This window comes from Callorhinus ursinus, unplaced genomic scaffold, assembly GCF_003265705.2.
Source record: "Callorhinus ursinus isolate GAN/ISIS: 27379988/994484 unplaced genomic scaffold, GSC_fseal_2.0 scaffold14, whole genome shotgun sequence".
NCBI lineage: Eukaryota > Metazoa > Chordata > Mammalia > Carnivora > Otariidae > Callorhinus > Callorhinus ursinus.
This window is the reverse complement of record NW_027397076.1, coordinates 13320036-13347219: the sequence shown is the minus strand read 5'-3', so window position 1 is coordinate 13347219 and position 27184 is coordinate 13320036. Positions and strand designations below refer to the sequence as shown.

At 44.3% G+C, this 27184-nt stretch overlaps 2 protein-coding genes across 4 annotated transcripts in view; one reads left to right on the top strand and one right to left on the bottom strand.

The window, feature by feature from the left end:
- The first annotated feature begins 96 nt into the window (after nt 1–96).
- AMDHD1 (amidohydrolase domain containing 1) lies at nt 97–16763 on the top strand. Of its 2 annotated transcripts, XM_025881412.2 has the most exons (9): nt 97–282; nt 1548–1654; nt 3111–3175; nt 5464–5741; nt 8379–8604; nt 10958–11082; nt 14248–14341; nt 14894–15054; nt 15930–16763. In XM_025881412.2, the coding sequence occupies exons 1-9, from the start codon at nt 146–148 to the stop codon at nt 16015–16017; spliced, it is 1281 nt and encodes a 426-aa protein (XP_025737197.1). In that variant the 5' UTR covers nt 97–145; the 3' UTR covers nt 16018–16763. The 2 variants fall into 2 exon arrangements, with proteins under 2 accessions (XP_025737197.1, XP_073756581.1); XM_073900480.1 differs by lacking the exon at nt 10958–11082 and having other exon boundaries at nt 8379–8606.
- Nucleotides 16764–20362: 3599 nt separating this feature from the next.
- Nucleotides 20363–27184, bottom strand: part of HAL (histidine ammonia-lyase) — a 26359-nt gene continuing 19537 nt past the window's right edge. For both annotated transcript variants that reach the window (XM_025882560.2, XM_073900473.1), the window contains 3 exons: nt 25707–25815; nt 25538–25607; nt 20363–22512 (listed from right to left, as the gene is read on the bottom strand). In XM_025882560.2, coding sequence (XP_025738345.2) covers nt 22372–22512; nt 25538–25607; nt 25707–25815 — 320 coding nt within the window. In that variant the 3' untranslated portion in view covers nt 20363–22371. The remainder of the gene's footprint in view (nt 22513–25537; nt 25608–25706; nt 25816–27184) is intronic.

Genomic DNA, 27184 nt, shown 5'->3' with positions numbered 1-27184 from the left:
GGGCGGCGGCGGCGAGCGCCCGCCCCGGCTCCACCCTCCCTGCCCCACGGCACCGCCCGCCGACCCGCGCCCTCCACCGCCCGCCCGCCCGCCTGCCCCGCGCTCGGGCCCGGCGGCCTCCCGGAGACCCGCGGCGCGCGGCGACATGGCCGGCGGCCACCGCCTCCTGCTGGAGAACGCGCGGCAAGTGGTGATGGTGTGCGGCCGCGGCGAGCGCTTCCTGGCGCGGGACGCGCTGCGCAGCCTGGCCGTCCTGGAGGGCGCCAGCCTCGTGGTGGGCACGTAAGTGGCCGCGTGCTGGGGGCACCGGGCAGCCGAGGCCAGGCCTGGCCCCCTTTCCCTAACTTGGGCGCTGTGGAGGGAAGCGGGTAAAAGCTTTCCCGCATCCAGGGAGCCACCGCGGGCCTGTCTTTCAGGCACCTGTTGCTACCTACCTTGTGTGACAGCTTCGGGTAGTCATTCGGTGAAAAAACAAACAAACAAACGCTCTCAGGCTGAACCCCCGTCCCTCTTCCCCTCTACCCCCAGGTCTTTGGAATCAGCATCTCTGGGGTGGAGTTCTGGGACTTTGAATTTTTACAGAACACCCTCCAGCCCAACCCCCTTTGTATACTAAATTTGAGAACCACGGAAGACGTTCAGATCGTGATGGTTTGGGGCTGATAAGAAATTCAGAAAAAGAGGACATTTTCAGTTGTTTTTTCATTTAACCCTCTGTGCTTCCTGCTAGACGTGACTAAAAGAACAGCCAAAGTTTGGGAGGGGGAACCTGCAGTGGGAGTGGGGCTCCGATGCCGATTTGAATTGGAGAGCCCCGCTGCACCGCGATCGCGCAAGACGGCCTCAGCCCTTATCTGAGGCTGCTTAGGGTTGTGCAAGAGTCCAGCTTTTAGGGACCGTGTGTTTTTAATTAACAAAGGGATAAAAACATTCCCAGTGTTACTGTTAAAAATTTGTTAAAAACCAGTTAACTGGGGAGAGGTTTGCCCCACTCAGCCCCATCTGTGCACAGAAGTGCACAGAGGTAGGAATCCAGGGCTAATTGATGGCCATACTCTATGGAGTTCTGAGGCCCTACTATGTTCCTCTGCTCTGCACAACCCTTTCTCACTCCGTCATCCAAGATGGCTACTCCACCTCTCCTTATGGCGTCTACCTTACAGACAGTGGAAAATAGGACGAGAAAACAGACCTATTGGTTAGAATTTAGTCACATGGCGGCACCTGGATGACGGGAAACCCAGAAATGTAGGCTTTATTCTGGGTGTTCATGTGTTCAGCTAAAATTTAGGAATCTAGCACTGTGGGGAAAAGGGAACATTGATCTTGGGGAGCAACTAGCCATCTCTAAGTATACATATGATTTGACTCTTTGGCTTCCATGCCGCTGCAGTCATTTTATTTTCTTCAAAGACACAGATGCAAGAAGGAAATAGAATATATGTTGACTGATACCAAAAGACATGGGCAACATATTTTAAATCCTTAGTCAGCTTTTCCACAGTATTTCCCCAAACTTTGGTAATTATTTCTTGATTTTTCTTCAGGGATGGGCTTATAAAAGCCATTGGTCCTGCTGATGCGATCCAAAAAATGTTTTCCGAAGAAACGTTCGAAGAAAGAATTGACTGTTCTGGGAAATGCATCTTGCCAGGTATTAACCTTTTTTTTCAGTAAAGCCCTGCAACTAGTTTTAGTAATGTAAAGAGGAAGAGTGGCAGCTTCTTTTAAATAGGGTCTCAAAATAATATTAAAATATAATAATAGCTACTGTGCATTGAATTTCTACTACTGAATGTCTAGGTGCTTTGCAAACATGTTTTCACCTTGAATCCTTCTAACTGCCCTGTAAGGTAAGTATCCTTATCTACGTGTTACGGATTAGAATACTCCAGTTTAGGGATGAAATATCTTACCCAAGATTGCTGGACAGGGAAAGGGCAAGCTGGGAATCAAACCCACTCCTTATGTCACTTTGTCCCACTCACATGCTGAAGAGAAACCGGTTGTGTTGTGTTTAGGTTCAAAAGCTGTTGGAAGAACTTTACTAATCTACTTCATATGGGATGCAGAGAGGGCAAGCTGCTGCTTCTAATACTAGAATAGATTCTAAATTTACATGGAGTGTGAAACAACACATCTCTAGGCCAAAAAGTAGGGGAGGAGGGAATCCCTAGAGATTTCACTGAAGTTTATTTATATCTTAATGATTGACAACAAAATCGGTTTGTTAACCATCATCTCCCACATTATGTTTTCTGGCTTCATGAAATCCTCTGAAACGAGTTTCACAAATTTTGAGTCCTACACAAAACATAGAGGCTAAGATTTATATTTTTAAAATGTCTACTATGCGTATCTGATAGAGCTTCTATTTTCCAACTCTTGGGAGTCAGGAAATAAAGTCAGAGTGCAAGCTTATGAAAAAGAGCAGAAAATACTAGAAAGCGATCTGAGTAGAGATTCTTGATTTTTCGTCCAATCAGAACCACTAATGAGACATTTAATCCACTTAATCCAGGTATTTTAATATTATGGATTTAATCCATTTAATCCAGGTATTTTAAATATTATGGAAAGCCACACTTCACTTGAGTTGTGAACCGTTTGGATAAACAAACGGTTCACACGATTGCTTTATAGTTTCTCTTCAATTAAACTACATTTCTTTTTTGAAGGAAGATTCATATTTCTGATTTCATCTTTTTCCTTCTCAAAGTTGGGAGAGATTGTATTCTGTTTTCACACCCAGATTATTCCTTGGTGATATAGTCCGTGGTTTTGCTCAACTAATAGATACGACATCCTGTTTCAAAAGCTTGCTTGGTGAGCGTGGACTTAGTGGGCAAAAGGAGCTGTATTTCTTTAATGGATATTCTCATCATGCCAAGTCACCCTCTTCCATTAAAGCCTTCTAGACCAACCATGCCGAGAGTCTGCTTGTCTCCTGTCTGTGGAGGGAACCTACAGACAAATCCCTCGTCCCCCACCCTCCTCCAAGAGGGCTGACCATCATCTTGTTTTCCCAAGAGTGGTACAGGATAGTCTGCCTGCTATCTAAGGGCTTTCTGTTTCTCAGCTTTAAAGATGATTTGATTTATTGATTACAGGTTTGGTGGATGCACACACACATCCAGTATGGGCTGGTGAAAGAGTTCACGAGTTTGCAATGAAGGTAACTGCAGTAAATGATGACAAATCAAAATAAGGCACAAATACAGACAGGTCTTTTTCTAAAGAGTTGATAGGCTATCAGGCTTTGCAACATATGCCTAACATTTCTTTTTCATGGATATTTTTACTGGCCTGGACTATGGAAAATAAATTGCAAAAAAAACTAACTTATAACTGTCCAAATACTTTGCACAGGCCCAGCAATCATTATAATAGTTTTCAAAGATTTTTAGCTGTAGAATCCTTACATATGTATGTATGTATGTTTTAGAATCCTCCCTTTAAAGAAATGCTGAGCTGCCTTGGGGCACCTGGGTGGCTCAGTTGGTTAAGCGTCTGACTTCGGTTCAGGTCCTGATGTCAGGCTCCTGGGATCGAGCCCCCGGTTGGCCTCAGCACTTGGCGGGGAGTCTGCTTGTCCCTTTCCCTCTCCCTCTGCTCCTCCCCGCCTCACTCTCTCTCTCTCAAATAAATAAATAAAATCTTACCAAAAAACCCCTAAGACCCAAACACAGAGCTGAACTGCCTTGCTCACTAGTTCCTCCTCTCTTTCCCTTCTCCCATTTCACTTCTCCACCCCTGGGGGGTCTTTGAAGGGGCTCCAGGATACAGTTTGAAACTCACCATTCATTGGTGAGTTATTATTCATAAAAATAAATTAAGTCTTGTATTTTTCCCCCCAAAATGAGACTTATTAAGAAACATAAAGTGTAGTCTATGTCACAAGTCATTAATTAGCCAGGGCCAACCCTCAAATCTATGGTTGGAGCCATTTTCACATTGTTTCTTTCTAATAGATTTTATTTTTTAGAGCAGTTTTAGGTTCCTAGCCAAGTTGAGTGAGAGGTACAAAGATTTCCCACATACCTGCCCCCACACATGGACAGCCCCCCGCTATGATCAACATCCCCCACCAGAGCAGTACCTTTGTTACAGCTGATGAGCCTACATTGACACATCACTGTTATCCAGAGTCCATAGTTCTTACTGGTGTTTTCTCTTGGTGCTGCACATTTTGTGGGTTTGGACAAATGTATAATGACACATATCCACCATTATAGTATCATATAGTATGGTTGAACTGCCCTAAAATTCCTGTGTGCTCTGCCTATTCATCCATCCCTCCCTGAACCCTGATAACCACTGACCTTTTCACTGTTTCTTTCTTTCTTTTTTTTTTAGATTTATTTATTTTAGAGATGGGGGGTAGGGGCAGAGGGAAAGAGAGAATCCCAAGCAGACTCCGCGCTGAGCCCAGAGCCTGATGTGGAGCTTGATCTCACGACCTGAGATCATGATAGGAGCCGAAATCAAGAGTCAGATGTTCAATTGACTGTGACACCCAGGCGCCCCTCACTGTCTATTGTACTGCCTTTTCCAGAACATCATCTGGTTAAATTCATACAGTATATAGCCTTTCAGATCGGCTTCTTTGATTTAGCAATATGCATTTAAGGTTTCTCCGTGTCTTTTCTTCGCATTGTTTTTTTTTTTTCAAGTGTATACCCTAACAGCTAAGAATTTTCTTCAGAGGGTACCTTCTTCAACAAACTAGAGCTGTTTTTAAGACTTCTTTATTAAAGCACACAATTGCAGAGCCAAAAAGCAACCCTAGAAATTTGCAGTCCAAGCATCTCATTACATAGATGGGGAACGTGAGGTCCAGAGAAGGGAAGGGTGCGGGGTGAGTTCTCCAGCTCACCTTGGCAGAACCCAGATGACAACTCTGGCTGGGAGACCCCGGGCTGGTATACTTCGTTTGTGCCACACTCCTTGCTGCCTAGAGTAACTGGAGCCCAGTGGGATCCCAGGAAGAGCTTCTTTGCTTGAGTGACAGAGGTCAGACCCCAAACTCTAGTGGCCAGACACAGAGAGGTGGAAACCGCCCGGGGCTCTCTGGTGGATATTTGGAATAACTGTAGTGGGGTTCCCGAATTGCCTAAGCTTTGTTTTCTCATAGGAGCTAGGGTTAGACAGAGACTTAGCTGGTGCACACTGGAGCCAGCTGGGTTGTTAAAATACTGAAATACTTCCGGGCTGGTTGGTAAATTGCCGCTGCTGCGTGGGACCCTAAGTGCTCCCCACCTGACCTTTCCCATTTCTGCCCTCCCCAGTCCTTCCTAAGATGCCCTGGCAGGGTGGGGGCTTCATGGCCATGTACCCCAGCATCCTTTCTGATCAGCTGGTGTCCCTGATATATCATTTTGAACATCACTCCGGGTGGAGGTTCTGTGGAGCTGCCTGCAACCTCCCGCCCTTGCCCAACCTGAGGGGGAGCCCTGTGTTCAGTTGGCAGGAGCCACGTACATGGATATTCACCAGGCTGGAGGAGGGATCAACTTCACTGTGGAGCACACTCGCCAAGCCTCGGAGGAGGAGCTGTTCTGCTCCTTCCAGGAGCGGCTGCAGCGCATGATGAGGGCAGGGACCACGCTGGTGGAGTGCAAGAGCGGATACGGCCTCAACCTGGAGACAGAGCTCAAGATGCTGCGCGTGATTGAGCGTGCCCGGCGGCAGCTGCCCATAGGCATTTCAGCCACCTACTGCGGGGCTCACTCGGTGCCAAAGTAACCTCAGCTTGCGCACTTGACTTGGGGCATTGAGGGGGCATTGAAAACAAGGAAGGGGTCAGCTGGTACCTAAGTGGAGATGTGTTGCGGTGGGGCTGGGCGGTGGGGAGTGGAGGTGCATCCATACTTTAGTTCTTGCAGAGAGACCTCAGTAGAAGCCGTTAGAAAGGTGTTCTGATTGTAATAGTCATCTCGTAAGAGTGGTTTTTTTTTTTTTGAAGATTTTATTTATTTATTTGAGAGAGAGAGCACAAGCAGGGGGGGAGGGGCAGAGGTAGAGGGAGAAGCAGATTCCCCACTGAGCAGAGAGCCCGATATAGGACTCGATCCCAGGACCCTGGGATCATGACCTGAGCCAAAGGCAGACGCTTAACCAACCCACTCAGGTGCCCCTCGCAAGGGTAGTTTTAGGAAGGTGATCCCCACCAGACCCATCCATTTGCTAGTCCCTTAATGATGAAGGAGGAAGAGGAGATGTTCAAAATTCTTTCGGTTAACAGAAAGCAATGCCGCCTACTAGATCCTTTAAAATAACAGATATTACTTTATTTTTTTTAAAGATTTATTTATTTATTTTGAGAGAGTGAGAATGAGAGAGAGAGAGTACATGAGAACGGGGAGGGTTAGAGGGAGAAGCAGGCCCCTCGCGGAGCAGGGAGCCTGATGCGGGACTCGATCCCGGGACTCCAGGATCATGACCTGAGCCAAAGGCAGTTGTTTAACCAACTGAGCCACCCAGGCGCCCCAGATATTTATTACTTTAAATAGTTGCCCATGACCACATAATCGCACTTTAGAGATTAAAAGTAACACTCTGTAGGAGATAGATCAAATCTTTAAGTCAAGATGACGCAGAATAGTTTTTCTTTTCATTCATCTGTTTAGCAGCAGACATGTTCATTTTCTTGTAAATGTTTTTTAGATTTCCTTTTATTTAAAGTTTCTCCTATATAGCTTTCTTGTAGAGAATTCTGTCCTTTCTGCATTTGCATCTGCATCTTATCTGTCCTGGAATTTCTAGAGCCAAAGGCCCACAGTTCCAGAACTAAAACGTTCAAAAGAAATCTAGGACTTGGGGGCACCTGGGTGGCTCAGTTGGTTAAGTGCCTGCCTTGGGCTCAGGTCATGATCCCAGCATCCTGGGATCTAACCCCTAATCTGGCTCCCTGCTCAGCAGGGAATCTGCTTCTCCCTCTCCTTGCTCTTATTTTCTCTCTCTCTCTCTCAAATAAATAAATAAAATCTTAAAAAAAAAAAATCCAGGACTTGAAAATTAACAGGGCAAAGTCTTAGCGCTGTTTTGAGTTTTGGTAACTTAGATACATAAGTGCTACAGGCTTACAGAAATTATTTGAAAGTTTCATAACATTTTTACATTTATTTAGTTTTGTGCAATTTGAAAAATAAGTTTAATGTTAATTTTTTGTTTACCATTTTCAATCAGAGAAAATAAAAAATTAACAAATTTGTTATTAAAAATTCACAAAATTAATTAAGTAGAAAAGAAACAAATACTTAATATTTCCAATGATGTTTTTGTACATTTTTAGCATTTGTACTTCTGAAATTACTAAAACTTAAAACTGCACTGAGACTTTTGGGATATCCATCTATAGAAAACATTTTTTTTTTTTTTCAAACAGAACATAAGGTGGATGATAGCAGTGTAACATGGTAGAGAAGTCTTAGGCTTTGGAGCCATACCAGACCTGGGTTTGAATCCAGCTTTGCTACTTTCCCACTGCATGATTTTGAGGGCATCACTCAACTTTTTTGAACATCTGTAAAATAGCTAAATAACACATAATTCTATATGATTGTTTTGAGAATTAGGAACAACATATGTGAGCGCCTGTCTCCTCACGGTTAACTTCTGTCTTCCCACCAAAATGGTTTTTGCTGAGCAAGAGACTTCTGTGTGCCAAATACAGGACTAAAGTTTTACAGAAATTTTCTCCATCTGCCAATGAGTCTCTGAGGTCTGTGTCTTCATCCCCAGCGATACAGTCTGCAGCTCAGAGGATGCCAAATGATGGCTACATGATGTGTCCAAAGTTACATAGCCAGCAAATAGTAGAGCTCTGTGTCTATTTGAATTCAAAAGCCCGGCCCTTTCTGATCTATAACTACCGCAGAATCTGAGAGAGAATTTCAGGGCCTCCCACAATCCTCTTTCCCTGTGGTTCCAAATGGTAAGAAAAGAAGCCTTAGGCAGATGCTTCTAGAAACAGTGTAGAAGAAAAAGGCAGAGTGATCACAAGGGCCCAGCTAAGAAGCATACAGTTGTGTTGTTAGGGAAGCATCCAGGATGCCCTCTAAGTGTCCTTGGCAAGCAGATTCAGTTTTTCAGCCGGCTGGCCTTGCTGACATTCTCGAAGGCAACATGGCTGGGGCAGAAATGGATGAGCCCTTTGAGTCTCTGTGTACAGAGTCAGTGCCTACAGAGGTCTTGCCAACATCTCTGCTGTGTCCTCATTGTTAAGACTCTTGAGTTATTGCTTTGATTATTTCTCTACCTTTTTGAGGCTTGAGGTCATTTGCCCATAGTTTGTGAGATTCTTCGAGTGCCGGAAAACCCTTTCTTTCATTAAAAAAAAAGAAGTCCCCCCATGTAATCTCATTTTCTTCCCCCAGAGGAAAGACTGCTCCGGAGGCTGCTGATGAAATCATCAATAGCCACCTCCCGAAGCTGAAGGAGCTTGGCAGAAGTGGGGAAATCCATGTGGACAATATAGATGTGTTCTGTGAGAAGGGCGTCTTTGATCTCAGCTCCACCAGAAGGATTCTTCAAAGTGGAAAAGAGATGGGATTACAGATTAACTTCCATGGGGATGAGCTGCACCCGATGAAGGCTGCCGAGGTGTGGTGGATCTTTTGCTTTTCCTTTGTTAACACTCATGCTATGGAAAACTTAATTAGTTTTCTCAGAGGTGGGAGGAGCCTTCTGAAAAGACAGAGAATGGGGAAATTTGTCTGAACAATGTGTGGATTGGTCCCGGTAGAGCCTTGAAATCCCGGACCTCTGTTAGAAATTTACTTTTTTGCTGCTCATTTACTTGTATGATCGCCGGCTGGTGGGATTAGTAGAAAAAGAAGCACTTTTGTGATCTTGTTTAGCAAATCCATACCCTATTTTGGTTGGCACACAAAGCCACAGTGGCAGAGTCGACCGATTGCACATGTAGCTGCTAGGGTCTGTCTGTGGCAGCATCCAGGTGAACGTTGCTAGAGAACACCATTAATAGTCACAGGATGCTCTTCTGATCTCTGTGTCTTGCTCAGATTCATTTATTCATGCTTTCGACAAACATTGGAGTGTCTGCTATGTGCCAGGCACGGAGAATTCAGCAGTGAGTAAAATAGACACAGTCCCCGCAGTTGTGAGTCGAGATGTCTCTCTAAGCCCTAGAGTGAAATAAACAACTGCCCTTGGGGCATAAATACAGATGTGGACACTCCACACGTGTCTCCACCACAACACGTCCAATGTGACCTCTTAATATCGCTTCCAGATCTGGTCCTGTGTTTCCTGTCCAGTGAATGACGCCATTATGTACAGATTGCCTAAGCGAAAAACTTGGATGTCACTTGGTCTCCTCTCCCCCTTGCCTGTCACATTTCTGTTAACCAGCAAGGCCTCCAGGTTTGCCTGCTGAGGATGTCTAGGTCCACTTCTCTCCCCCCCCCACTGCCTAGTTCAGACCACCATCAGCGGCTCTCAGCTGGACTCCTGCAATAGCTCTTCTCCCTGTGTCCAAGCTTGTCCACACTTTAATCTGTTCCTTTAATCCCTGCCCTCCGTGCATCTTCTCTTCCTCTCTGGTGCTGGAAAGCACTGAAAGGCTCACCCAAGCTGGCAGGACAAATTTCAAACTCCACAGCCATAGGCTTCCCCGGATCTAGTTCTTGCTTGCCTCCCATCTTCCTCTTTCTCTCCTCCCCCCTCCCTTCCCCTGCCCTCTTGACCATGGGCAGCCACCATAAATAGTGTTAGGACACCCGATATCCCACGCCTCTGGACATGCCTTCTCTCATCTGAACACCCCTTGCCTGGCTAACTCTAACTCTGCTCTGTGTTTCCTCTTAGCTACCACTTCTCTGGCATCCTTCCCAAACCTCTTCAAGAATGAGTTACAGCCCCTCCCTCTGCCTGTCCCACCATGTTCAAATTCTCTCTGAGATCCCTCCTGGACTGTCCCTGTGCCTTCACAGCCCTATCCCTGGAGGTTAGCACAGTGCCTGGTAGACAGGTGGCCTTTCCTGAGTAAATATTTGTGGAATGTTTGTTGAATGAATGTGAGCTAGGTGGTCAACAAGATACTTGGGTTGTAGAGAGTGAACTGGTGAATTAAACAGAGGTCAATACCCAGGATGACCAAATCGAGTTTGGGAAAGTGAAGGTGATTCCAAGGTTAGAAGGAAGCTCGCCTGGGGAGCAGAGTCTGTGGAGCATCTGACTCCCCAGACCACCAAACCAGAATGCTCTTAGACCCGAGCTAGCTGCTGACGAGGGGCCGGCTCCCTCCTGCCCTGGCATGGGCATCCCTGCCTCCCTGGGCCACGGGGTAAGATCGACAATGAGTCTCCTTTCTCTTTCCTTGGAATGCTTAACATAATCACCTTTCAGCCTGGGGCACTGTGTGTGTGTGTGTGTGTGTGTGTGTAAATGTGTCACGCTGAGAAGAAACCCACTTTAATGCCATGTTCTCATTATCATCATAGCGTTACCTCCTCCTGGTTTTCTTCTAACAGCTGAGCCCAGACTTTTTTTCTTTTTTTTCTTAAGATCTTTAAAAATTTATTTATTTCACAGAGAGAGAGAGAGAGAGCGAGAGCAGGAACACAAGCAGGGGGCATGGGAGAGGGAGAAGCAGGCCACCCGCCGAGCAGGGAGCCCGATGTGGTTCTCGATCCCAGGACACTGGGGTTATGACCTGAGCCAAAGGCAGATGCTTAACGACTGAGCCACCCAGGCGCCCCAGTAAGCACTTGGATTTAAGGATAGTTTTTGAAGTAGCACACTAGCTAATTTTCAAATGAATGTCCATCACAAACCTTTTACCCCTCTGGGGGCTTGTGCTTGGCAGAGGCAGTTGCCAACACATTTTAATGACAAACAGTGCTGTTTAGTTTTGCAGGGAAACCAATGTTCTGGCCCTCTGTTGATTGTTGTTGCTGTTGGTGAAACCTTTCTCTCTGCCCGTTCCGCTTAGCTCGGGGCTGAGCTGGGAGCCCAGGCGATCAGTCACCTGGAAGAAGTGAGTGATGAGGGCATCGTTGCCATGGCAATGGCCAGGTGCTCGGCCGTCCTTCTGCCCACCACGGCCTACATGCTGAGGTGAGCTACCCTGGTGGGTGACAGCTGCGAGGACACAGACCCAGAGGCCTAAGTCTTATTTCATTGCCCTTCCACATTCCTTAAAAATGCAGATCAGGAAAACTGAGCTCATGGAAGATGCCAGTTCTGGAGTGAGATCCAGGAAAGCGCTTAGACCCAAATGGCCGTTGAGTGGTGAGATTGTTGGAAAGAGTGGAGCTTTCTCTTTTTTTTTTCCCCCTCATTTTTGGAATTTTCTAATTAAAAAATCAATATGCATTACTTTTATGACTAGAAATAATGAAATAGGCTTTCTACTTTAAAAAACATGCATCAGATGTTAGGGATATCAAGCAGTGTTCAGAATCTGAAGGAGCTGTTTTTTACTAAGAGGATGCAAGTGGGCCCCACAGTCCTCATAAATCCCGGGGGGTGGGAGGAAGGAGGAAGGAGGAGACATCTAAGTATGTTTTGTGAAATCTTTCCAGGAATTTTGCTGTTTGCCCTCTATGGATTGAATACACCCAGTCCATAGCCCATCTTTATGACTGCGGTTTGGTTGTCACCACTAGAGGGCGCTACTGGCATCTAGTAGGTAGAGGCTCGAGCTGCTAAAGGTCCCACAGCGCACAGAACCACCTCCCACCACAAAGAATTATCCTGCCTAAGAATTATCCAACCACAATTATGAACTGTGCCAAGGTTGAGACACTCTGCCTCAGGGATGGAAAAGCCAGGCTACAAGTAACTTTTATTTATTTATTTATTTATTTATTTATTTATTTATTTAATTTTTGAGAGGGAGTGAGGGCACTCCCAAGTTTGCGTGAGCTGGGGGCAGAGGGAGAGGGAGAGAGAGAATATCTAAAGATTGTTCACGTCCAGCGCGGAGCCTGACAGGGGGCTCGATCTCACCACCATGAGATCATGACCTGAGCCGAAATCAAGAGTGGATGCTTACTGACTGAGCCACCCAGGCCCCTTCAAGTAACTTTTATAAGAGAGAAGAGAGGAATATTGCAGTACTTTTCTCAAATATATTATGATGTTATACACATAGGGGTCATATTATACATTTCTCTTATTATTACTGTTCTCTTAATTTAAAGAGTAGACATAATGTAGATTGCAACCAGGAAATAGCAATCAATAACCGTTCTTGGTATCTTGGCATTTCTAGCAAGTCTCAGTAGTCATCAATCAAAGTCATCAATCAATACTTAATCTGGTTAATTTTCCATCACCTGAGGAATAACGTTTGACCAAAAAAGGGTTTCTTTACTTCCCCTTGAATCTCTTAAAGATGGAGCAAAAATCTGAGACTTGCACCGTGAAGGGCGGCTCCGCAGTAAAAGCCCGAACTTTGTCCCTACGCCAGAGGCAGCGGCCATCTGTGCTCACCGCAGGATGGGTTGACCATACAATTTGGACAACAGGAAACATTGCAGAGAAGGCCCCACTTTTCTCTCTGGCTTCTCTGTTCCGGTATTTTTCTGAGCTCTCCAACAAGAGCAACCTGCAGGGCTCCCTGCTGGGCCCTGAATTCTCTTGACTCTCATTTCTGGAATAACAGTGGCCTTATGCCACTTCCTTTAATCATTATTATATGCATCTTTGTGTGGTACTGTTTAAATTTATTCAGGATCCATTTACCTCAGTTTTTCTGGAACTCCCTTGATACGTCTACAGCCTCACTTTTTTTTTTTTTTCCTCCTTAAACATCTCTGGAAGGAGAGGGGAGGCCGTCAGAATGAACTGTGGGAGGGGGGGGCGCCCGGGTGGCTCAGGGGGTTAAGCGTCTGCCTTCAGCTCAGGTCATGATCTCGGGGTCCTGGGATTGGGCCCCACGATGGGCCTTCTTCTCCCTCTCTTCCCCTCTCATGCTCTCTCTCAAATAAATAAAGAAAATCTTAAAAAAAAAAAAAAAAAGAATGAACTGTGGGGAAATTTTAAGTTCTACCTTTCCTCACTCTTATCCCTGCTTCACCCAACTCCTCTCATACATTGTCCTGGTTGAGGAACATTATCTTAGGTAGTCCCGCCAATTGTCAGTCATCGACCGTGAATGTTTCAAGAGCCTCCATCTTGGCCTATAAACCTGTAGACTCTCAGACAACTGCTTTCATCTATCCCCCTCCCCCCAACACCGTGAGCCTTGAATAAACACTAGCATAGTTTCTGAAAGCTCAGGGCTGTCTGCCCAGGATGACCCAGGCCCCCTTACAATGCCTGCCTGAGAAAGCCCAGCCTGCCAGGGGAATTTACTGTTTGTTCCAGCAAAACCCGCTGATTGGCAGATAGGCCCCTCTTAGAGCAGTTACTTTACAAATTGCAGTTGTAATTGCAATTATAAATCCTTTCTCTGCTCCTTTAAGATATAAATCGTCTACCACCCAGGATTGTCTTCTCAAGGACCCGCCCCTTTTTCCTCCCAACTTCCTCTTTCTGTCTTTAAAATGCCCAGTTACCGCAAATCAAAATTGAGTCCAGACCACACTGGACCCTTTCCCATTTGCAGTAGTTATTACTGAATACAGTCTGTCTTCACCCATTTAGCTAGTGTTTGGCTCTGTTTATCCCTGACATAACTTTTGAGTCATGTCCTAAAGAACAATATTTTGCTAAGGAGATTAAGGAGACACGCAACCCAGGAAGAAGCACAGACATTTTATGTATTAGATTCTTGGGCCTTCAAGACTTTAAAGGGCCTACCAAAAATGTTTGAGACCTTTCCCCACCCCCAAGGAGGGGGAGAGAGAGGAATAAAAAAAATTGCAAAATGGAAGTTAATAAAAATAGCATTATTTTAACCTCATTGTTTATATTTGGGAGTCAAAAAAAGTGTGTTACATTTGAAAAAAAAAAACTAAGTTATATTTTTCTTCCTTAGCAAGAATCTCTGAAAGTATATAAAGATTGCTAAAATAAAAAAATAAATGCTAAAATAAATGCTCCCAAATTAAAGAAATTAATCATAGGCAAGTCATTTCAAAAGCAGAGATAAAAATCAGGCGTCCCGGGGTTCCACCTGACTTCACCACTCTTCATTTAAACTTGAGTGTCTCTTTCTTCTTCCAGAACACAGAGGGGTTGGATATCTTAAGTTGGCTTCTATTCTGAATATCTAATCTGCAGAAACTCTGCTTCCAGAGACTGACATCTTCCTTTCTTTTCCCCTCCTCTTAGACTAAAGCAGCCTCGCGCTAGGAAGATGTTGGATGAAGGGGTAATCGTTGCTCTGGGCAGCGATTTCAACCCGAATGCATATTGCTTTTCAATGGTAATTATTTTTAATGTGACTTTCTAAGGAGAGAAACCATCTTCCACCGCGTGTATGAATAACTTAAAAATAGTTCACTAACTGTTAAAACGATTTTCTTGTGAAACAGGAAAAACAGTGTAGACAGCAGGGTCATTGGATAGTTCTGTACCACATAGAATGCCTCTAGGAGAGAAAGTTCTATCTGCATAATCTTTTTGATTCAGCCTTGGGCATTGTGGTTTGATGATAACTTACTCCGTCTTGGAGGATAACATAAGCTCAAAGTTTTAGTAAATAAGCATGGAGGTGGGCTTTCATCTTACATAGCCAGTGGTCTTGAAAAGTTGTAAATAAATACTCAATACCCGGGGGTGGGGGAGGTAATCTCTCTAATAAAGGAATCTTTTCCAAAGCATAAGAATCTTTACATGTAAATTAAAATGTTCTCATACCAGTTTAGCCAGTTCCTCCCAGACATTTAATTTCCATTGTTGGTTGTGCTGTGTTGAGAAATGTCCTAGGTAGCAGTTACCATTTTCTTTCCTCTAATACGGTTCTTCCCTGCCTTAGCCAGTGGTCATGCACCTAGCCTGTGTGAACATGAGAATGTCCATGCCTGAAGCTTTGGCCGCTGCCACCATCAACGCAGCTTATGCCCTGGGAAAATCTGACACACATGGATCTCTGGAAGTTGGCAAACAGGGAGATCTCATTATCATCAATTCGTCCAGGCGAGTGTTCTTCCAACGGAGCTATTTTATTTTGTGCCCCTTGTAATATAGGCTGGATTTAAATGGCTTTTCAGCTCAATATTAGCATCTGGCTCTGTGTAGGCCCAGAAGCTCCCCAATCTCCTTTATCATCACCCCTTTCTAACCAGCAAGCCTCCCTACAAGTCCTAAACCACACAGGGTACACAGACCAGCTTGTCCGGTCTCTTCATCTGTCTTCTATCTGTCATAGATCTCCAGGTTTCTGTTCTGTTTACCCAGACTTTGGACTTGTGCCCCCTGGCTTGTGTTCTTGTTTTTCTGCTGGAGTTCTGACCTACAGCTGGTGCTGGGCCGTGCATGTCCCAACTCCGGCTGGTCACCCCGCGTCTGATTCATTACCTCTCTGGCTTCTCACTCCTACCAGACCCCAAAAGCCTTGTTTCCGTTTTCCAGCTCCTGGGTTCGTATTACTCACACACAGTTGGCTGCCAACTGCATCTCCGATGTAACAATTTGAGTCTTATTTTTCTAAATCTGAAAGTCATAAATCCTTGACCCTAGCAGGTCTATTGCATTCTTTGGTCCTCAAGCTCAACTGAAGAAAGCGACTCTGTAATTCTACTCTTCACTCTATTGAAAATAATGCTGATGTCACCTTTGGTATGTCGCTTAATCGGATCAAATAGTTTAAGGTCAAATACTTCAACAATACCATTAAACAATATTTAAGTCATAGGCTAGTTATCATAGTAATCTACTATTTTTTTAAAAAGCCTGAATATCAGTGAAAGGGTATAAAGAAATTTTTGGAGAATGTATTTCTAAATTAGCATTTATTGACAAAGTGATCATTTTGGCTTGTATGCATTAAAGTATGTTTGATTTCTTTCTAGATGGGAACATTTGATTTACCAGTTTGGAGGCCATCATGAATTAATTGAATATGTTGTAGCTAAAGGAAAAGTCATCTATAAAAAATGAAAGATCTGAAAGGAAAGAGAAGACCTTTCGACTATATAAGTCAATGCAGTTGCAGTAAAAGTTAAAATACCATAGTAATTTACCAGAGTGATGTCACTTAAATATATTTCAGTGCTTTGTTAATCCACTTGAAAAAAGCCAAGTCATTAATTTCTTTTAATTTAACATGTGCACGTGGACATATAAGCAGGTAAATCAATTGGATCATAATCTCATAACATTAAATCATTTCACAGAGATTTATTACAAATATTTTGAAGATTAATATGGTAGAGTATCATCAGAATGCCTTCGTGGGGAAAAGCAATTGGCAGTTAGGTAGACATGGTTTGAAATTCCCATTTTGTTTGTGCTTTTCAAGTTTCCGTTTTTAAACTATGGGATGGTGAGAAATCCAAGTGATATGCCCCAAATTAAGCAAATGTAGCCTTCTATTATAAGCAGCTAGGTTGTCCTTTTCCCCACATAGTTTGCCTTTCTAGAAGCTCTTCAAATGCATGAGTGTCCCCTGAGGGAGGGTGTCCTTCTATTTCTAATTTCTTCTTGACTCTAAGAGTAGCACTTCACAGCAGAGTTCAAGACTCGTCATTTTATACATGGGGATGGGGGCCTTCCTAGAATGGGTGCATTTGGACCAAATCTGATAATGTAATTTTTAAAAATCATTTTTAAGAGTTTGATTATTCACATTACAAATGTATAACAAAATTTTTATAGCTCTCAATAAATATGTGTTGTCACTATTATTGTTGTTTCCAGGCCCGGAAGTAGATTGGTGGTATTACCTATTACAGCTTTTTAGGAAATGAACAAATTACATAATTACACATAAAGAAATTGTGGATGACGGTATAAATAGGTGTTTCTAAAGCCATAGAAATGTTTTTCAATGTTTAATCATCCTTATAATCACAATGGTATTATTCAACTTTGTCCTGTTTATGAATAAATGATTTGAGAAGTAAAGATTAACCAAATTATCACCCATTTCATGTTAAAAATGGCTGAATCAATGAGGCTTTACTGTATTCCATTTAAATCAAATCAAATTCTCCTTGTTGAGAGATTATGGGTAACAGTGCACGTTGCTGTCACTGTCTAGTAACATGGAGTCATCAGAGCTTTGTCCCTCATATGCTTGGTTAAGGAGTCTTGAGGGGGGTGTGGGAGGTGCATGGGTGCTGTGGGTGATGCCTCCCCTATGACCAAGCACCTACTCAATTGTAGGAGTTTGGGATGCAGGCGATAGATATAAAGGCCTAAACTAAACACGAGGTCCGTTCAAACACAGAAGTCTATCTTTATACCCATGGAATAAGAAGGTGAAATGCATCCTATTCTCCCTCTAGGAGACATTCACTTTAAACAAATAGCATTAATGTCTTTTTCAAATGAAAGAAGATACCCACCCAGAACTGCCTTAGTCTTCCCAGGCCAGTGTCCTGTAAGCCCTTGCAACTTGAGAGCTTGCTAGAAATGAGAACCTTGGCCCCACCCCAGACCTGCTGAATCAGAATCTGTGTCTTAACCAGCGGCCAGGTTATTTGTACACCTGTTAAAGTCTGAGAAGTGCTGGAGTCTGCAGTCTAGACCCTAGCCACACTGGCTTTCACACTGTGCCTCAAAACACGGTTTGCTTTTGCTGTCCCAGGCTTTGCAGCACTGTTCCCTCTACCTGGACTGCTTTCCCGCTCTTCTCTATCTGGGAAATCAGAGCTAGTCCCTCCCCTACCGTGTGCCCATCCTTCATGGCACTGTGACTTAACTCTCTTTCCCTTTAGAATGTAAGTTAGTCGAGGGCAGGGCCCTCCTCATGCCCCAGGATCTAATGTGTTGACTGGTTCATAGCAGGTGATCAGTAAATGAATTCATGAATGCACAAACATACTGGTAGTCACAGTGAAAATTACTTAATTAAAACACACTAAGTAGGCCAACCCAGGAAGGCAGTGTTAAGGAAAACACTTGTTTTGTGGATTGAAAAGAGCATATGAATTTCTTAATATAATGCCAAAGGATGATGCTCATGGGGGAGTACATTGGAAAAGTACAACCAAAGAAACAGTTCCATGGTTGAGTGGAGAGGTGGGCTGCCTTCTTAGCTTTGGGGGTTGGAAGGATTTTGATGAGAGAGAAAGGCTCCAGGATGAAACAATATGAAGTGTTCAGAAGATCATCAATGAACCCTCCTAGCTCCTTGGGGAGCTAGGGCTGGGTCAGATTTCACAGGGCTTTGAATTTCAGCCTCACTAGTAGGAACCTCATTCTTCAAGTCAGGAAAAGCCACTGAAAATTTCTGAACAAGTTAGGACCAGGACAAGAGTATTGTAGAAAAAATTAATCTGGTTTTAGTGTACACAGTAGGCACTCAAACATGTGTTATATGAGTGGACTCTGGCAAGATACCTCGAACCACTCCTTTGGTGGAGAGAGTAGGAGGTATCGGGTGCTAGAAGTCCAGGAGGAAAAATCTCACAATGGGCAGTAAGTGAGATGTGAAGACCCTTGCTGTGTGCTCCCCATTGGGCTAGATCAGTGTTTCTTTTCTCAACCTTTTTAAGTTATCAGGCCACACCCCTACGGGAGAAAACTTAATTTCTCCCTAAGGAATAAGATTTTTATCAGATAGGGTTGAACTTTGGAAAAAGACCACAAACCATCATAATATGCAAGTTTTTCTGCTTCCCAAGAACCAATTTTTGCCTCACCGTGTGCAATATCACCCCCACTGAACTGAGGGTGCACGCGCCGGATGCCATGGGAGAAAGGTGAAGCAACGTGGCATCCTGGAAGAAACACCCATCTGGGGCTTGACATCTGGCCTTTGATTTCTTCTTGAACTCTTTATCTGTAGAGGTTGGATTCCCTCCATCTCTGAAATTCTGGTGCTAGACTGGGTTCTGCCTTCGGGGAATTTACAATCCAATTAGGGCGGTAAGACTGACTTTCCAAAAGTAGAGTCAAAGCCAGGGCGTATTAAAAGCAGGTTCTCCTGAAAGGAACTCTGGTGAAACGCAGTACTTTTAAAATTTAGATTGTTTTTGCCAGATCTCCCCCCAAGCATGAGCATCTTGGTCTTTATTATAGTAAACAGTTAAAGGATAAAGTCAATGCCAGCCCCTTAGATTTTTATCCGGTGGAAAGTTATTCCAAAATATGAAGGTACATCTTTTCCAAGTGGTTCTATTACAGCAGCTGCAGGCATCAGGAACCTGGCACCCAGAGTGCGGAAACCACCAATTAGCCATGGCAACCCGTCCTGGCTCACCCACCCTCGAGATCTGAGGTGTGCTGTGCTGGTAGAGCTTTGTTTCCCCTACTGTACCATTAGCATGAATTCTCATGCTCTTGCTGATGATCTGGCCTCTACTTACCTCCCAATCTTCCCATCTTCCTCCTTGCACATTGCTATTGTTTGTTTAATCCTCTGGCCCTACTCCCTACCTAAGCTATAAGCTGTGAGGGCAAAGACCAGGGCCATCTTGGTCACCATTTATTTAATGATAGAAATGGACAAATGGAGAATTGGTTTCCTGGCACAGATGTCTTCTGACATTGACATTTAGCTTACATTTCTCCTTCTTCCTCCCTTCTCTCTCTGACTGCCAACACTCAAAACCCAGCTCAGTCACCTCTTCCAGGAAGCCTCCCTGATGATCCAAAGGTGCTGGGGTTATATGGTGCTTTCCTCTAGGACACACGCTTGGCACAGTAATGGCCATTTCACGTTCCCAACTAGATGAAGTCTTTGAATACAGGACTACATGGGATATTGATGTACCAGTACAGCACCTCAGAAACAGCTGAGGTAGGGAAGATGCCAACAGTTACAGATTTCAAAATCTGACTAAAATCGGCTTGTAGAAATAAGGAAGTATATTAGCTCACCCTTGGGACAGTCACCAGAAGGACAGGCTTCAGGACGGGTTTTTCCAGTAGCTCAATAATGCTGAAGATTCAGATTCCCTCCTTCCCTCTGCTTTGTCATCCAGTGTTGGCATCCCCCAAGGCCAGATTCCCCAGTGGGTTGGGCTGGCTGTCAACAGCCCTAGGTACTCTGTACCTCCTCCTCATTCACCTCAAATAGGTAGATGAGAAAGCCTGGCTACTGTGGCTCTCAGGAGAGAAAACATTTTCTCAAAGCCTCCAGTAAAAGTCGTCTCTGTCTCATTGGCACTAATCACTAAGCAAAGGGAATGAGACACCTTGTGACTAACCAGGCCTATGCTGCGGGCTGAAACACATTTCTTGGCTTTGATTTTTGGTGTATTTCTAATGTTTACATTTAAAATATTAATACCTTTAACCAAATAACCCCCAAAAGGCAAAATGACCATGCTATTCATGAGATAATGAGAAGGTTTAATAAAACGATAATAATCCAGTGACCAGACAAAAAGATAAGACTCAAGTTTAAAGTAGTAATGAAAAGTGTCTTGAATTTTTCAGGTTCTATGTTTGATTTTATGTACATGGTAGATTGTTACAGTAGCGGACCGCAAATCACATGCCAATGCCATTGTGGATTACTCTCCCAGACTGGCTTGGGCTGGAAAGGGTGACTTGCTTTGGCCAACAGGACATTAGCATGTGTGGCATTGTAGAAGTGTATCAGGCCTAATGCTTTGGGACTCGCCCTCTGGCTGCCCTGAGACAGCAGTGGAAGAAGCCCGGGTGAGCCTGCTGGGAGGAAATCGAGATGCCTCTAATCCTTGCTGCTACTCCACGGGAAGGAGAAAGGAATCAACCACACTTTCTAAAGACACGTGGCGATGGGCTAATATTCATTGACTAAACCTTTCAGAAACCTGATTAACTGCAGCTAGAATAGCCTTTCCCTGAAGAGGCGCTCAACTTTGTTATAAAAATCTAAGACCAGTGTGACGACATAAGACAACAGAGACGTGATTTATTCCACATTTACCTTGACATTCTCTTGGAGGCATGTGATAATCCGTTTGTCAGAGAGCTGTCTCGAAGACTCAATCAGAAAGTGCCCGGAAGACCGTAGAGGCCTGTGGGGATCCAGCCCTCCCCAGACTGCTGTGAAGAGCCGCCACCAGACCGCTGGGTTTACTGGCTCGACTGGGCTTCGTGGCTAAGCACGAAGAAATCTCATTCGTGCCTGTTGACATTTTAGCAAAGGACAGCGCCCCAGAAGGGCCTTTCCGCAAATAGGCTCCTCAGCCCATTTTCAGTTCCAGCGGTTTTCACTTCAGTCTCCACCTTTTCCTGGGGACGGGGTGCCAGCTAAGGAGTGAAACCCCATTGTGAAATATACCATTGGACCCATTTTAGGCTGGAAGTGGGTCAGCAAGCTGGCAAGTGTGTATGTTCTCTCCTCGGGCTACTGTAGATGTTAGAGCCGTGGTCCCAGGCTCCCGCCCTTGGAATGCCTTGCATGCACTTGCACACGTAGGTGCGAAGTCACAGTTAGCCTTGGGAAGCCAAGAGCTCATCCGACCCATCTTTCATCCAGATGATCCCAAATGGTCCGTTGCCTTCTTTTTTGAGGAAAAAACAGATTGGGTAACACATCGCAGGGCCCCATCGACCTTTGTCAATAGTTCCTCCTTTTAAGGATTACCATTACAGAGAAGGGGTTGGTTACCTTTGAACATAAGATTCCTTATTTGTGGGACAGGAGGCTTCTTAATGCAGGGTTGTTATAGGACTGTGAATAAAGTACTAACACATAGTAAGAAGGTAGTAATACTAACCTCTAACTCCAGCTTAAGCATCTGAGTTAGTTTTTTTTTTTTTTTGCGACGTATAGTGATATTTGATAAATATCACTGAGGGCCACTCCAATAGCAATCCTTTATGCAAAACCTCGTTGGACCTACTGACTAGACTATGATGCAATTAATAGAAGAAAGAGAAGCTTCAGGACAAATTATGACTTCAGAAGAAGTTGTTGATCAAGGCCTCGTAAGGAACATTCATCATATCGTGGTATAATTCAAATAGCCCAAGTTATCTAGTGGAGAGCTTTTCAAACCATAAAAAAAAAAGTTTCATAGTCTAATGTTTTTGGAAAAGAATATCATCAATCTGTTTCAAAATTTGAGTTCAAATAATGTCAAATGGCCTGTGGCCTGTTGATACGGTTAAGGAAGAAAGAAAACTCCTATAATCTGAAAACAGCTTCTGTGTTTCAAACCAGGTCAACAAGAACACAGTGCTAGGGTGAGCAACTTCAATGCTGTCACCAGCCTAAGCAAAGGAGGTTTTAGCAGAACTGAACAATATAATGGATTGATCTACTTAGGAAAGTCCTCAGGCCTCTTCAGCATAATATTGCTTGCTGTTCAACCAAGGACCCTCTGATCTGCTAATCTATGACAAAGCCCATTAAAGATCCCCGGACTCTGGAATTCTGATGGATTTCTTATGTAGAAATTCCAGTGAAAAGGCTGTTGGAGAAACAGGTCTGGATTCTGGAATATGTTCCATTCTGTATTTTTCAATATATGGTGCAGCGACCTCCCAAACCTGAGAAGGATAAAACAGAGTCAGAATGTTGATGACATTGTTCTCACATGCCAGTAAACATCAGCTTCATCCAATCAAAACGTCTAGACCTGAGTAGGAACGTAGCAGCTGTTTGCTTGCTTTCATTATGAGCCACTTGACACATGATCTGTGTCAATTAGTCTTTGGTTGCATTAACAGCTTTCAAAATACAAAGTCCAAAGCCTTTCTAAAGTTTTCAGCTACTTACTCTTCGGAAGCAAAACAAGCCAACACACAAATGAAACCTGGACAATTCAGTGTGGACAGAATTAAGGAAAATTGCTCAGAGGTATGAATGTGTGTTTTCAAAAACAACCTTTGAATAGGCAATGGATTTCCTCATTTGCCGGGTCTCCATGGCGCATGTGCTCTACTCCTTACACTCTTTTTAAATTTTTTTAATTTTATTTACTTATTTCTGTGAGAGAGAGAGAGAGAGAAAGAGAGAGAGTGCACATGCACGAGCTGGGGGAGGGGCAGAGGAAGAAGCAGATTCCCTGCTAAGCAGGGAGCCTGATGCGGGACTTGATCCCAGGACCCCGGGATCACGACCTGAGCCGAAGGCAGACGCTTAACCGGCTGAGCCACCCAGGTGCTCTATTTCCTTACACTCTTACTGTTCCCGGTGTGACCTGTGGGCCAGCAGCATCGGCCTCCCCTGGAACCAGACCCCCAGGAGATTCATATGCACAAGACGGTGTGAGAAGCAGTGCTTCAGGCCCTTGTTTGCTCGGTAGCTCCACCCACCAGCCTATTCTCTTTCAGGCATCCAGTCTTCTCAGGTTCAGGTGCTGGTTTTGATTGACAGCTGCTTTTTATCAGCTTGCGGCTAACAACCAAGGAGCATTTCCTATCCTTTGTATTACCTTAGAAAGTGTATCCTTGCAAAGGCTAACTTCCTCAAAAAGATCCCTGCACCTCCACGGTCGTTGCTGCTTTATTTACGAACAGCCAGACATGAAAGCCCCCTGAGGGTCCACTGACGGATGTAGAGCCGCGCTCCAGCCGGTCTTAAGCATTCACCTGAGTCGAGGTAGCACACTTCTTGCTTGCTGACCTAAGGCCCTTGATGTGTAACAGTATTAATTGACTTTCTTTGAGATTTGCAGACCTCCGGCCTTGGGGAATGAAGGACCAGAACTTTCCCAGGCCCCAGAGGCCAGCTAGTCTGTTGGAAGCTGCCTTGGCTTTCTGATTAGCCCAGCAATCTTTATCAAAATGTTTTTCTTTTTTAAGGTCACACACATAAGTGAGTTTCCTTTCCCTTTGTACATCTGTAGCTCTGGCCCTCCTTTGCAGAAAAAACAGAACACTCTTGCGTCACCTCTGGGTACCAAGGAACCAGACCTCCTTGCTCAACTGACCTCCACCCCTGGGCACCAAAAAACTAGAACTTCTTGCACAACCGCCAAGCACCAAGATAACCCGGCAGCTGACATCACCAAGTCTGCACATCAGCAAGAAATGTCGCAGACCGATGTACTCCCTTAGCTGATTAAGCCCTTTAAATATCTCTGCGCCCGGCAGAAACCAGGAGTGGGCTTTGGGACAAGAGTCCACCTTCTCCCCAGGGGGCCCACCTCCTGAATAGAGCTCCTATTCCTTTCCCACCAAAACTCATCTCTTGAATACTGGTCTTTCAAGGGATTGGCAGCCGAATTTGGGTTTCAGTAACAGATGAACGGATAAAGACAATGTGTGTATTATTCAATCATAAAGAAGAAGGAACTCTTGGCATTTGTGACAACCTGAATGCCGTGAGGGCAGTATGCTAAGTGAGATGAGTCAGAGAAAGACAGAGACTGTGTGATCTGTATGGTATGTGGAACCTAAATAGCAGCAGCAGCAACAACAAATGGAACTCCGAGAACAGACTGACAGTTGCCAGAGGCGGGGGGCAGAGGGAGAGCGATACAGGTACACGGCGTCAAAAGGTACAAACCTCCAGTTTTAAAATAAACAAGTCCTGGGGATAGAATATGCAACAGGGGGACTAGAGTTAATAAGACTGTATTGTATATTTGAAAGTTACTAAGAGAGTAGATCTTAAAAGTTCTCGTCACAAGAAGAAAGAAATTCTAACTATGTACAGATGTTAACTAGGCAGTGTGGTGATCGTTTTGCAAAATACACAGATATCAAATCATTCTGTTGTACTCCTGAAACAAATATAATGTTATATGTCAGGTATATTTTAATTAATAAAAAAGGCTAACCCCTCACACACCTCTCTACCAGCACCAAAGTTGGCGGCACATGAGGGGCTTCCCCTCAAAGGGTGTAGGGGACAACTTAGGAATGACAGGTGTGAAGATCAAAGGGAAAAATCGTTCCCCAAGAGCAGAGCAATGGTTCCAAGGGAAATCAAGAAATTCTAGAGAACACGATACCCACAAATTACAACAAAAGGTCAAAGAACTTTAAAGAATATATTTAAAAAATGAGTCAGCCTCTGAGGCATCTGACTCTGTTGGATAAATCTATAGTCAATGAAGCCAGAGGAAATAAGCAGTAAAGAGAACCCGTATCTCACCCAGGGTGAGGGGGTAGGACACACCACAGCGCTAGACAGACCCACAGACCTTTGAAGTAAACCCTGGGGCTTTGTTTTGTCTTCAGGTCTGTTTAGTCATTGGGCCAGTTGGAGGTGGTGGTGATAGCATCACGGAAAGAGAACATGCTTTTGAACGAAAGACAATATTCTTGAAGGGGATCCATTAACCTTTCATCACATTTTCTCCCCCATGAATACCTGTCCCACACTCCATTTAAAGTCATTTCAGTTTCTAATCGCTAGATAGTCAATGTTTGGATGCAACATGGGACACTTAAGAGTTTATCAAATAGTGTTTTAGTTGCCTTGGAAGTTGCTTAAGTTCCTTTTTGTTCACGTCCAAGGAATAGACAGGAAACGAGAGTAAGACAATATTTCTTCAGTCCCCACTCCCACTTGGCTTTCCCATAATGACCCAAAACAAAGAAGTAAGCCAAGTGGCCAACTTACCTTCTGCTCTACAAGCAGCCTGTGAGCAGCCTCAATGTCTGGAGCCATGAAGCGATCTTTTATCCAGGGCCTACCGAGAAAGCACATCAAACTATCAGCCAAACATGAACTGCTGCCAAGGTTCACAGTTCTGAAATGATGTCACATCCAGGGACCTGTTGGACTTTACCTTACAACAGAGCGCACCAGGTCATAGACCTTCTCCAGAGGAGTGGTTGTTCTCAGGGGGCGTAGAAACTCTATGCCCTGGCAGGCTGCAAGAAGCTCGATGGCCAGCACTACAAGAAAGGTGGAGGGTACAGCTGTTTGAAGCTGACTTCATGCTGGGGGGATGTCACTCGCATGGAAGTTGACAGCCAACTCTAGCCAACTCAGAGGTGGTCAGTTCTCTGTCTATTTGTAAAATGAAGCTGCCTTGGTATTTGGTTACCATTTAAAATTTGCTTTTCTACCCCCTTGGCTGTATCTTAAATGTTGAGAAGGGCAGTGCTATCCAGGTAAATGTCTTAGTTCTCTCCTTCTTCCTTCGTTTGATCAAGATGGATGGCATCTGTGTCCTACTTCTACCTTTGTGTAAATGTCCATTTGTTTTTAGTCTTGCTGTTTCCCTTTGGCCTGAAATACCTGGCACATAGACTTTCATCAAAGGACTGAAGGAGTCAGTGAATGAGCAAATCTTCTGTTGAGCTGGATAATTCTATAATGTTCCTTTGAAGCCTTCAAACTCAGAGGCTCCCAAGCCCACTAAAACTGAAATTGTAGAAATGGGTATCTTACCAACTTTAGGTTTCTTGACAAAACAGTCTTTACCATGTTTTTTTTTTTCCCTAGTTAAGAACTCTTACTAAATGTACCATACCTTGCTATCAACTTTGAATACTGAAATCTAAATCTCTGTACATTTGGATCCCGTTATTTGCCAAGAAAATAATTTAGAAGCTTCAAGTTGATCAAACCATTCACATGGTCAACTGAAATGGAGTATTAAAAACATTTGACTTCTTAAAATTTATGAAGCACACTCCAAACTCTGGTGAGTACAGACAGTCACCGTGGGAGGGGATTAAGTAATGGAATCCATTTTGGACCTGGAAGAAACTTCACATCTTCTAGTGCAGTGCCCTCACTTTATGCATAAGGAATTGGAAACTTCAAGAAGTTGAGCTGGGGTGGACTGGGAAGACATCTGAGATGAAATCTGCACAGCTACCAAGGTGGAGTGAAAAAGTGAACTGCGTGAAGGCCTAGGGGAACACTGTGGCAGGCAGAGGGGCCAGCAAGGACACAGGGGCTGAGGTAGGGATGTGTCCTTGGCGGGTACAATAACACCATGGTTCTAGTGTAGGGAATGGAATGGAGAGAGGTGTCAGTAAGAGCCAGAAGCCAGATCACGCATGATCCTTGTAGGCTACAGGAAGGGGGCTGGATTTTGTTTTGAGCAGAAGGAAGTAATCGGCATATTTTCAGCAGGAACATGATGTGGTCAAAATTACATTTTAAGAACCTCACCCTGGTTATCATATGTGGTGACTGTAGAAGAACATTAGTGAAAACAAGACCAGTCAAAAGGAGATGAAGGAGCCTTGATTTGGTGTCTTTTGATGGTAAGGTTGATTTGCTGATGAGCTGGATAGAAGATCTGAGAAC

Coding starts and splice junctions, on each gene's coding strand:
- AMDHD1 (XM_025881412.2), top strand. CDS start 146: ATGGCCGGCGGCCACCGCCTCCTGCTGGAGAACGCGCGGCAAGTGGTG. Junction 1,655..3,110: donor TGGGAAATGCATCTTGCCAG/GTATTAACCTTT, acceptor TATTGATTACAG/GTTTGGTGGATGCACACACA. Junction 11,083..14,247: donor ACCACGGCCTACATGCTGAG/GTGAGCTACCCT, acceptor CCCTCCTCTTAG/ACTAAAGCAGCCTCGCGCTA.